General features: G+C 43.5%; 1 protein-coding gene across 1 annotated transcript in view; it reads right to left on the bottom strand.

Annotated features, from left to right (window-relative positions):
- Clspn (claspin) overlaps positions 1–10,686 on the bottom strand; it is a 35,673-nt gene that overhangs the window by 12,493 nt on the left and 12,494 nt on the right. Inside the window, exons 9-16 of the mRNA XM_029540396.1 lie at positions 6,297–6,488; positions 5,347–5,564; positions 3,950–4,125; positions 3,540–3,604; positions 2,645–2,841; positions 2,190–2,344; positions 847–1,076; positions 254–365 (exon numbers count right to left, since the gene is read on the bottom strand). Of these exons, the coding sequence (XP_029396256.1) occupies positions 254–365; positions 847–1,076; positions 2,190–2,344; positions 2,645–2,841; positions 3,540–3,604; positions 3,950–4,125; positions 5,347–5,564; positions 6,297–6,488 (1,345 nt within the window). The remainder of the gene's footprint in view (positions 1–253; positions 366–846; positions 1,077–2,189; positions 2,345–2,644; positions 2,842–3,539; positions 3,605–3,949; positions 4,126–5,346; positions 5,565–6,296; positions 6,489–10,686) is intronic.

The following is a 10,686-nucleotide window of genomic DNA, read 5'->3' as shown; positions in this document are numbered from 1 at the left end:
AAAAAAAAAAAAAAAAAAAGATCTGCCTTTCCCAAAGTTAATTAGTTTATTGCTAAACACAGAGAACCGCATCCTAGGATTGCTTAGTTGGTTGTTTTGTTGGTTTTGTTTTCTCTGTGTATCCCTGGGAGTCCTGGAACTCAGAGATCCGCCTGCCTGTCTCCAGAGTGCTGGGACTAAAGGTGTGCGTCACCATGCCAGGCAGATCCTAGGGTTTCATCTTCCTGCGTTCCCACCAACCTTTGAGACTCACCTGTCTGTTGGGAAAGAGCCCGAGCAAAGAGCAAGCGCCTCTTCCATCGGATCTTCTGTGCTGCTCTCCTTCTCCTGATTCCTCAGCCCCAGTGGAGCCACCGGGGAGGCATCTACCTCAACAAGGAAAGGCCAGTAAGGAAGGAAATGACACCTCTGCTCTCCTGGCCATCTATATACCCACCAGCTCAATTCAGTTCTTAGGTGGGATATGGAAAAGTTCACCATCCATTCTTTCAACAAATCCTTCCTCATATTTATTGTGTGCCAAGCCCCAGGAAGACAGTCATGAACAAAACAAACACCCAATTACCTCATAGAGCCTGCTTCCTGTTCCAGCAAGCATACAACATTTACTCCCCACCAGACACTGTTCTAACCTCTGTAGACAGATTAAGTTATGCACTATGATGCTGAAGCTAAAGCAGTCCTAAGTTGACACTGTCACTGTAAAGGTGAGGAAGTGACGCAACTCCATCACATCCTGTTTTCTGTGCACTTACAGAGAGGGGCAAGAGCTTCTTTTCAGGGACAGTGACGTAAGCTGACTGAATTCTAGCTGTGGTAACCTGGACTTTCTCGCCACATATTTACCTTGAGAAGGAAATTTGCCTGAGCAGAGATTCAGAAGTTCCTCCATGTTTTCTTTCTTGTCATTCTTCCTTGGTTGACATTTCTCCTCAGGCTGAGATGTAAACTGTCCAGTGCACAAATCCAGCAGCTCGTCCATGTTGGCGTCCATGGCATTCTCGTCCATGCTGGCCAGCGGCAACTGGGGTTTCACAGCCTGATAGTGATGGCGGTGATTTCTAATGTTTAAAAATCTACGAGTACAATCAAGTGTCGGAAATTACCCAGAGGAGAGACAAACGACAGGTAAAAACCTCCTGGCTTCCAGCACCAGGGTTAGAAGCTGAATGTGGCCAGCAAGACGGCTGAATGGGAAAGCCGCTCACTGAAAATTCCATTCCCAGAATCCACATAGTGGTGGGAACTAACTTCAGCAAGTTGTCCTATGACCTTCTCATGTATACAGTGGCACATCTGTGCTCATACATGTACACACACAAGATAAACAAAATGTAATTTTGAAAAATTATAAAAAGAAAAACAAGAAGAAGCTAAATGTGAAGAAGATTGAGAATTTCAAGGTGAAAGGATTTAGAATCACCACGGATATACATCTCTGGGTGTGTCTTCAAGGGATTAGCTAGATTAGATTAAAAGAGGCAGGAAGACCCACCCTAACTGTAGGTGGTATCATTCCACGGGCCAGGGTCAGGGACTGACTAAAAAGGAGAAAAGGAGATGAACATCATTCATCTCTTTCTTCTTCCTGACTGTGGGGGCGATGTGTCTCAAGCCCATGCTCCTGCTGCCATGATTGTCCTGCTGTGACACACGCTGGCCATTGGAACCGGTACTCAAAGTAAACCTCCTTCTTTAGGGGCTTTCTCGGGATCTTGTCAGAGCCACAGGACCAGTACAGTAACTAACACTGGGCCTCAACCCAGGCAACAAGTTTAGCCTCATGCTAACCTAGACAGGGAGGATGGGCAAGGTTTGTCAAAAGGTGAGGTATAAAGACTAACTTCTAAGGTATAAAGGTGGCTTCTAATGATTTATCAGGGATGGGTGCTGTACCCTAATCTCACCCAACAATCAGAACACAAGGGGATGAACAGAGAAAGCCCTTATAATACAAGGTCTGTGTATATGAAATAAAATCAGAGAATAGGAATGTCAGCAAGGGGTATTTACATTTTATTTTCTGGAGACTTCGTTCAAACTCGTGGAATATAAGACTAATGGTCGGGGCACCTTCTCTTTCTCAGAGGAGAAAGCGCAGATGGAGTGGCAGAAGCTCATTTTATTTTTAAACAAAATTAAGCAGCGCCCAGCCTTATTCCCACCCACAGAAACACAAAACTACCTACCCATCTGCATCCAACAGTTGGCTCTGAGTGTCATCTTCCAAACAGAACTGGAAGTCTCCTGCTCCTAGGAAAAGTGTCTTAGGCTCTGGGGAGGCGGTGTACAGATCCTGGGAATCCTCTATGGGAAGTGAAGGCTCAGACAGTTTTCCTGAACTCTGGCACCAAAACAAAAACAAAAGCAAAACATTTCACAAATGCCATCCAGTGTCATGACAACAACAGAAGTTGCTATTTGCAACATGTCATCCACTCTCAGGCAACCGCAGTTGAGGAGGACAATGCACCGTCAACGAAGCCTGAGGAAAACTACCTGTAAGCAAGAACGCCTGCTAATACACGAAGCGGGTGGATTTCTAAAGCTGAGCACCTCGGTGGTGGGAGTTGGTTGGCTGGGACGCACTCTATTTAGCAATGTGGGCAGTGAAAAGAGATGAGAACAACTCTCCCCGCCTTACCTTAGAAGCTGAGCTGATCAAACTCCCTCGGAACAGCCCAGGGGATGGAGATCTGAATCCTGCTGTAGGGAGAAAACTCGCCCCACGGCCTGTCTGTCTGTTGCAAGGCTGATAGGATGGAATTGTGGAACCAATCAGCTCAAAGCTGCTATTGTGACTGCTCTCCTTTGTTAGCAGTGAACTTGAGTCATCCTCATCTAAAGAAGAGCAAAAAAGTACCATTCTGAATACTGAACTGAGGTGCATTTGTGTAGGAAAGAGTGGAGAATTGAACAGGTGAAATTCACTGGCAAACCACTTAAGTTCTAGGCTCCAAGTCATTCTGACAATAGCATTGTATACTTAGGGCTCATTAATCTGAGCTAAGTGACACGCAGACATTCTCTTCCTTCTCTTCTGTCTAAATACATACTTTTCTTTGACCTTTGCATAGAAATATTTCATGTTTCACTCAATCAACAAATCAACATACACCCTTTCAGGATCTACCATATGTTCATGGTCAACTATAAAAAATGCAGCCCAGGGGCTGGAGGGCCCTTACTTTCTTGCAGATAACCCAGGTTCAATTCTCAGCACCCACGTGATAGCTCACAACCATCTGTAAGTCCTGGTCCATGGGATCCAGGACCCTCTCCGACCCCTGTGAGCACCAGGCTCGCACATTCACACAGGTGCGACACTCATGCTCACAGAGTAAAAGTAAGTCAATTAAAAAAAAAAAGGAGCTCAAAAAATGGGCCATGTAAACAATTTCAATTCATAAATCCCTGTCACTGCTACATGTAAGAATGTGCTGTCAATAGAATAAAAAAGGAAGGAAGAACCTTTTGAGAGACTATGGCCTTTACGTATCAGAACTAAAGAAGCGCTCTACGTAAGGATCGCTACTTACCCAGCTTGTCAGACTGCTTGCCCAAGTGCTCATCTGTTTCTGATTTTTCTTCAGTAGGAAAGTAACTAATAAAATAAAATAGTAAACTGCTTGAGTTCTTACTTCCTATTCTCTTGTAAAAAAATTCAAGGATGGGCTGGAGAAATGGCCCCATAGTTATGAGTGCACACTGCTCTTCTAGAGGTCCCAAGACTGGTTCCCAGCTGCAGTGGATCCAGCGCCCTCTTCTGGCCTCCTAAGGCACCCACACTCATGTGCACATACCCGCACATAGACAGACAGACAGACACACACAAACACACACACACACACACACACACACACACACACACACACACACATGCAGAGACACCTTTAAGACAAGTCTTCAGAAATCCAAAAGAATTTTGTATTTCCTTAGAAGAACTTACCCCATTTTAGAAGAGCTGTCCTTAAACAGAAGTAAGGTGGAGTCTGAGGAGAGAGGCTTGGGGACACAGAGGGCAACAGACTTGCCAATGTCACTACTGGCGTCTGTATTTTCTTTATCTGTTTCTTTTTCATCTTTGGTTTCCGTATCTTCACTACCAAGAAGATATTCTGTAGTCTATGTCAATCATGTAAAAAAATAATAATAATACAAGTCAAATGTTAAAAGTAAATCCACTCCTAGCCTGAAATGTAAATTCTTGGTTATAGGTTACATCTTAAGCCTGAAAAGGTGACTGGAAACAAACTAAGTCCAAGCACTATCAGTAATGTCACTTCCTTGGCAGAGTGTTTTTTTTTTCCCTTTTTCTTCTCTTTGTTTGTTTTTCCACACAGCACCTCATCACATGGGCCTAGGTCCCTGACTAGTCTGAACTCACTCTGTAGACCAGGCTAGCCTTGAATTTACTGAGACCAACCTGCCTCTGCTTCCTGAATGCTAGGATTAAATGTGAGTGCCACCACACCTGTCTAGCTTTTAGAGCTCCCCACACTCCTCAAATTGCTACAAGATTATGAAGGACAATTAGACTGGCTACTAAGGCAGTAGGAGAGTAGTCAGTCTAGAGGAAGGAGGACTGCGCATCACAGTCAAGGTTAAGGACTTACTATGTCTTTCAACCAAAAAGAAAGCTCTTTTCACACAGAATAGCCATATAATGAATATCAGCCTTCCCTGGGCTGCAAACTACTATGGGACAGGGCCAGAGGTTCTTCTATAAACACCCTCCTTAACTAAGAATGGGATGAATTTAGAAACCCCTCTTGCCTGAGAACTTATTCCTGACTTTAGCCTAAATAAGAACAATTGCTTTTCAATCTCAATCAATGACAGACAGAAAAGTGCTTATTAGTAAAGTTATTTTCAATATAGCACTATATTAAATTACATGAAGTAGCAGGTAGAACAGGACACACACAGCTGTGAACTACAGATAATAACGCCAACAGAACTGTATGGGCTGAGCTTAGAGGACATACACAGATAACTATTTTCATTCATCTGCCAGGCACACACATGATATACACACATACATACAGGAAAAATATGCGCGCGCACACACACACACACACACACACACACACACACACACACTGGGGCTGGAAAGATGACACAGCACTTAAAAGCACTTTCTGCTCTTCCAGAGAACTGTTTCAGATCCCAGCACCTAGCTAACAACTACCCATGACTGCAGTTCCAGAGGACCCAGTACCCTCTTCTGGCCTCCTCAGGCACGGTAGGTAAACCACCCATACACATAAATAATAAGTAAATCTTAACTCTTATCTTTCTCATATTCATCATAGCCAAGTAACAAAATTATATAATTTCCCAAACCTCCTGAATGTCTTGATCCTCCTCCTCCTCCTCCTCCTCTTCCACCTCCTCTTCTCCATCTTCCTCAGACTCATCTGTCATTTCTTCCTCTTCCTCCTCCTCTTCAAATCCATCTTCATTATCCAATTTAAATAATGCTTGGCGCTTCTGCCGCTCCTCAAGCCTTCGGAGTTTCATTGCCTCCTGCAACTTAGCTTTCAACATCTGCAGTTTTTCACCTGAACAACAACAACAAAAAAAAGCGGCATGCTTTGGGTATGACAGACTACAAGGCACAAGAAATAACCATGCAATTTAAGCAACTTAATACAAATGTAAGCAATTTAATACAAACTCTATTTGTATTCTGAACACCCAAAAGGAAAACCCAAGACTTTTTAGTACTCTAGGCTTTTACTTATTTCAGTATGGAATAGTATAAAAGAGAATGTCTGTACCCAGGCGATTATAAGTAACTGTTAAAAGGAAGGGAAGGGAACGAAGCTTCAGAAGTCTCTAACTCAAAGGGATAGGGATGTAGCGTTTTCAGTAGGAAAACTCATGGTTAGCATGCAAGGGGCCCTGGGTCTGAGTCTCAGCACTGGGAAAGTCTCTGGCTCAGAAGTCTCTGGTCATGAGGTAAACAGTGATACACTTATTTACATAAAGACAAACAGTTAAAAAGTAATATAGTAAAAGTGATAAGGTTTCTGCCTCAGCCTCCCCAATGCTGGGATGTGCACTTGTGTGCACCACCATGCCTGACTTCTCTATTTTTCTACAGTGAATATTTATTACTTTTTATAATTAGGTAAGTACTATTTTTTAAAAAAAATAAAGCTATCTGGCCCACCCCCATCTCTCTCCATGCCACCTTCAAATCATCCTGAAGGCATGTTCCAATCTCTAAGGTCTCCAAAGAGAAAAGGTCCTGTAACCTATCACCAGCTTTTCATAGTAAAGACACATACCTGGCTTTGTGTGGCTTGCTCCCTCCAGCTTCTCTGCTGCCAAAGTGACAGGTACCACTTCTGCCTTCAGCTCCTCCTTCCCATCAGTGCCCAAGTCCTTCACGATGATGCTCACATTCAACGTTTGACGAGCCCTGGGACTGGCTGCTGGGTTAGCGTGCCTCCAGAAACGCTGCTTCAAGGCTTCCAATTCTAAACCCAAATGTGAGCCAGTGTGTCAGTGTGCCATGCTCATGTGAAGATCCCAGTTAAGAATCAGTTTTCCAGCTTAACAGTAGTGAGGAAAATAACAGAGAAACCAAACTCCCCTTGCTACTAAGACCTACACAAAATTCATACACTGTAATCTATCACTGTTCTCTCTCTCTCTCTCTCTCTGGTTTTTAAACCCGACTTTTAATAGCAAATTTGTATTACTTATTTATTGTGTGTGTGTGTAGGAAGGCATGCCATGGCCCTGTGTGGATGTCAGGGGACAAGCTTTAGTCCTTTCTTCTCATCTTGTGGGTGCAGTGATGACCAAGTCAACAGGCTTGGTGGCATTGCTTTTACTCTCTCAGGTCTCTGCAGCCCTCAGTTCCTTTTTTAGTATCAAATCAATAGGGGGAAAAACCCTGCCTTCATTTCAGCTATTAAAAAGGTTAATTGGATCCAGATGTGGTGGTGCATACCTTTGATTACAGCATTTGGGATTAAAGAGACTCTGTGAGTTCAAGGCCATCTTGGTCTACACAGCAAGCTCCAAGTCAGCCAGTGCTACCTACACATTGAGATACTGAGATACTGTCTCAACAAACAAGTACAATTTTCTGTCTTGTTTTGTTTTGTTTTTTTTGAGACAGGGTTTCTCTGTGTAGCCCTGGCTGGAGAGGTGGCTCAGTGGTTTGGAGCACTGGTTGTAGAGGATCTGGGTTTGGGTTTGTTTCGGTCCCCAGCACCTACACGGTAGCTAACAACTACCTGTACCATTCTGGCGGATTCAGTGCTTTCTTCTAACCCCAGAGGCTCTTGCACACACATGGAGCACTCATACATTCGGGCACATACGCGTAAAATTAAACAAATAATAACTTTTTAAAAAGAGGCAGGATTAGTTAAAGAATATAATATAAGACAGGGTTTCTCTGTGTATCTCTAGCTCTCCTGGAACTCACTCTGTAGACCAAGCTGGCCTTGAACTCAGAAATCCACCTGCCTCTGCCTGTACGCCCGGCTTTGCCAGATCTTATTATTTTGTTTATTTTTAGAGCAGGGTCTCCCGTTGCCCGGGCTTATCTTCCTGCCTCCACCATCTAAGAGCTGAGGCTCTAAGTGCACAGCATCACATGCAGCCAATGGTTCACTTCTTAAAATCATGCACTCAAAGCCATGCCATTGGCTGTATGGTTATGGCCTACATGTGTTCTTTACTTTCCCTAGAGAAGGAAACAAAATCTTTTTATTGTGCCTCTAACAATTACCAGCAGTAAAACCCCAACTCTAAAAGATGGTGCATCTACTTAACAGTGAGAGAAAGCCTGAGTCTTCCTGCTATTAATAGTGACTCGGTAAAGTTGGAAGCAACAGGTGGTACCAGCAGAGGGAACAGAAATAGGCAGGTCACTATTGATGCTAATAAAATAAAACAGATGAGTAGGAAGATTTCACCGAGGCCCTAGAATAACATCGAGGAAGTGTCTTCATTCAGAATTAGAGAATGTGACGACTCTCAAGCTCTCCAGCCTGGAGTCAGGTGAGGCAGCCACGTCCTTTCCCTTTATTACCTGACTCACCCATCCCTTAGTCTCCTGCCCTCCGTCTTCCTAGTATCTCATCTCTTCAAGTGAAAAACCTCTGCCCCAGCTCAAACCTATGCCCGTAGCTTCGGTCCACTACTCTCATTCCCACTAGGTTCCTATGCCCTCATAAAGAACAGGAATAATATATTTAAATTTAAATCTATATTCATTTCTCTATGAGATAAAGAAATTGTGATATATCATTGTTTTCTTTCTTGTTTCTACTTTTTGAAATCTATTTAAGTTTTAATTATGTTCATGTGTGAATGTGTGCCTGTCTATGTGCACATGACTACAGGTGCCCCCAGAGGCCCAAAGGCATCAGATCCCCTATTGCTGGAGTTTCAGATGGGTATGAGCTGCCAGATGTGGGTGCTGGAACTGAACTCGGATCCTCTGTAAGAGCAGCACATGCTCTGAATTACTGAGCCATCTCTTCAACCCCTTTTTCTGTTTCTTCTGTTTTTGAAACAGGGTCTTGGCCATGTAGCCTTAACTAGTCTAGTACTTGCTAGCCTTGAACTTTCAATAACCCTCCTTTTTCTGCCTTCTAAGTGCTAGAATTACAGGCACACGGCATCATGCCCACCTCTCTAATTTTAATCTTAAATCCATACAAGGCATCAGCTGTGCTAGTCATCAGCTTGAACTTCCTAAAATTAGTGAGTGAGTGAGTGAGCCATTTCCCTGCTTAAAAAAAAAAAATGTCACCGGTCCTTTACTAGAAAAGGTTCAATTGAAGCTCTACCGCTCTACCGCGCTCCCAAAGCCCTTCTGGATCTAGGTTACCATCAATACCCCTACAACCTTGATGTCCACCAGCCAGCACTCCCGATTCCTATTATCTGTGTCTTTTGCAGTTGCCTCTACCAGAAAAGCTGTCTTTCTCCATCTCTACCTCAGGTTTCAGGACTCTGTGTAGCCAGACTTATGTTACTTTGTAGATTCCTTTTCTTCCATCTTTCTCCACCCCACTTCTTCTATCCTTTAACCCACTAACACTTGGTAGGAGAGAATAAAGGATAAAGGGGAAAAGGGGACGACATTGTTGTTAGACTGCTTCCTGGTGATTGGGGGTGTCAAGTTCCTCAGCAAGTTTGATCTTCACTACCATCAGGATATCTAATTTCTTCTTGTTGTTTCTTCTTCAAGCACAACTATTTAACAAACTGTGACCAACAGCAACCCCCAGCTCTTTTTTGTTTGTTTGTTTGTTTGTTTTTTCGAGACAGGTTTTCTCTGTATGGCCCTGGCTGTCCTGGAACTCACTTTGTAGATCAGGCTGGCCTCGAACTCAGAAATCTGCCTGCCTCTGCCTCCCAAGTGCTGGGATTAAAGGCGTGCGCCACCATCAACCGGCCCCACCTCTTATATACCCTCCAAAGAGTCCCCAAAATTCCAAACACCACACAATCACAGACATATCTGCAGCTGGCAAAATCACACCCACTCTAGAGCATGAGACTAATCATGGTCAGCTCCCATGGACACTCCGAAGAAGCCCCATATCTCACACCTGGGATTAAAGTAAAAACACATTCTTAGATTATTTCTGTGTTTTTAAAGAAACCAAAATTCTCATTACAACTCTTTCTTTTTTCCTCTCCCTCTTTCTTTCCAAAACGTCCCAGAATCTCCAATCCAAGTAAGTGTCGTGTGCTCTACGGCTCCTATGCATCTTCTCCAGTGACACAAACTGATCCCTTTACTTACCACCCAGTCCCATAATGGTCTGCTTGCCTATCTCGATTATATTTTCATTTCCTTCAAAATAGGGATTGTGCCTTACTTGTACTTATACACATAGTACCCAACCAAGTGCTAAATCTAAGTTTACTGCACGAATAGACTCCAAGGTCATATATAGAATACAATGAAAAAGACTGATCTGGAAACCGAACTTTCATGTCAATCATATTTAAATGAAATAAATTTTTTTTTTGAGTCAGAGACTTAACTCTATCCCTGGTTGCCCTGGAACTCTATGTAGACCAAGCTAGCATTGAGATCTCCCAGAGATCAGCCTGTCTCTACCTCCCAAATGCTTGGATTAAAGCAGTGAGCTATCGAACCCAGCTGGAAAGCATGCTGAGTTAAAAGTGGCAGCTATCGCACTAAGTTCTATATAAGCTAAGTGTCATGCTGGAAAAATGACCCAACTCCCCAGCCTCAGTTTCATTTTGCAAAGTAATCTCCCAGGCCTATAAGAATCAAGGAAGATAATAAAGAATCTACCAGTATTTAATATAGTATGTTCTCAAAATGTTTTCCTCCTGTATCTCAGCTGAGGACTACTTAGAAAACATCTTAGATTATTCCTAGAGTCATTTAGCAACAGGTTTCCTCAGCGCTGTGGGGTGCAGTTCCTTCTTGTTGTGTTACATAACTCTTAACTGTATACTAGTTCTAATCAAACTCTCATCTTCTCTCAATAAGTACTGTGCAGAGCCTCTTCTGTCCTTTCTAAAACTGTCCTTCTCCGCCGGGTGTGGTGGCGCACGCCTTTAATCCCAGCGCTTGGGAGGCAGAGGCAGGCGGATTTCTGAGTTCGAGGCCAGCCTGGTCTACAAAGTGAGTTCCAGGACAGTCAGGGCTATACAGAGAAACCCTGT

Source organism: Mus pahari, chromosome 6 (genome assembly GCF_900095145.1).
Source record: "Mus pahari chromosome 6, PAHARI_EIJ_v1.1, whole genome shotgun sequence".
Taxonomy (NCBI): Eukaryota; Metazoa; Chordata; class Mammalia; order Rodentia; family Muridae; genus Mus; species Mus pahari.
Note: the sequence above shows the minus strand (reverse complement) of the source record. Positions and strands in the feature narration are given on the sequence as shown.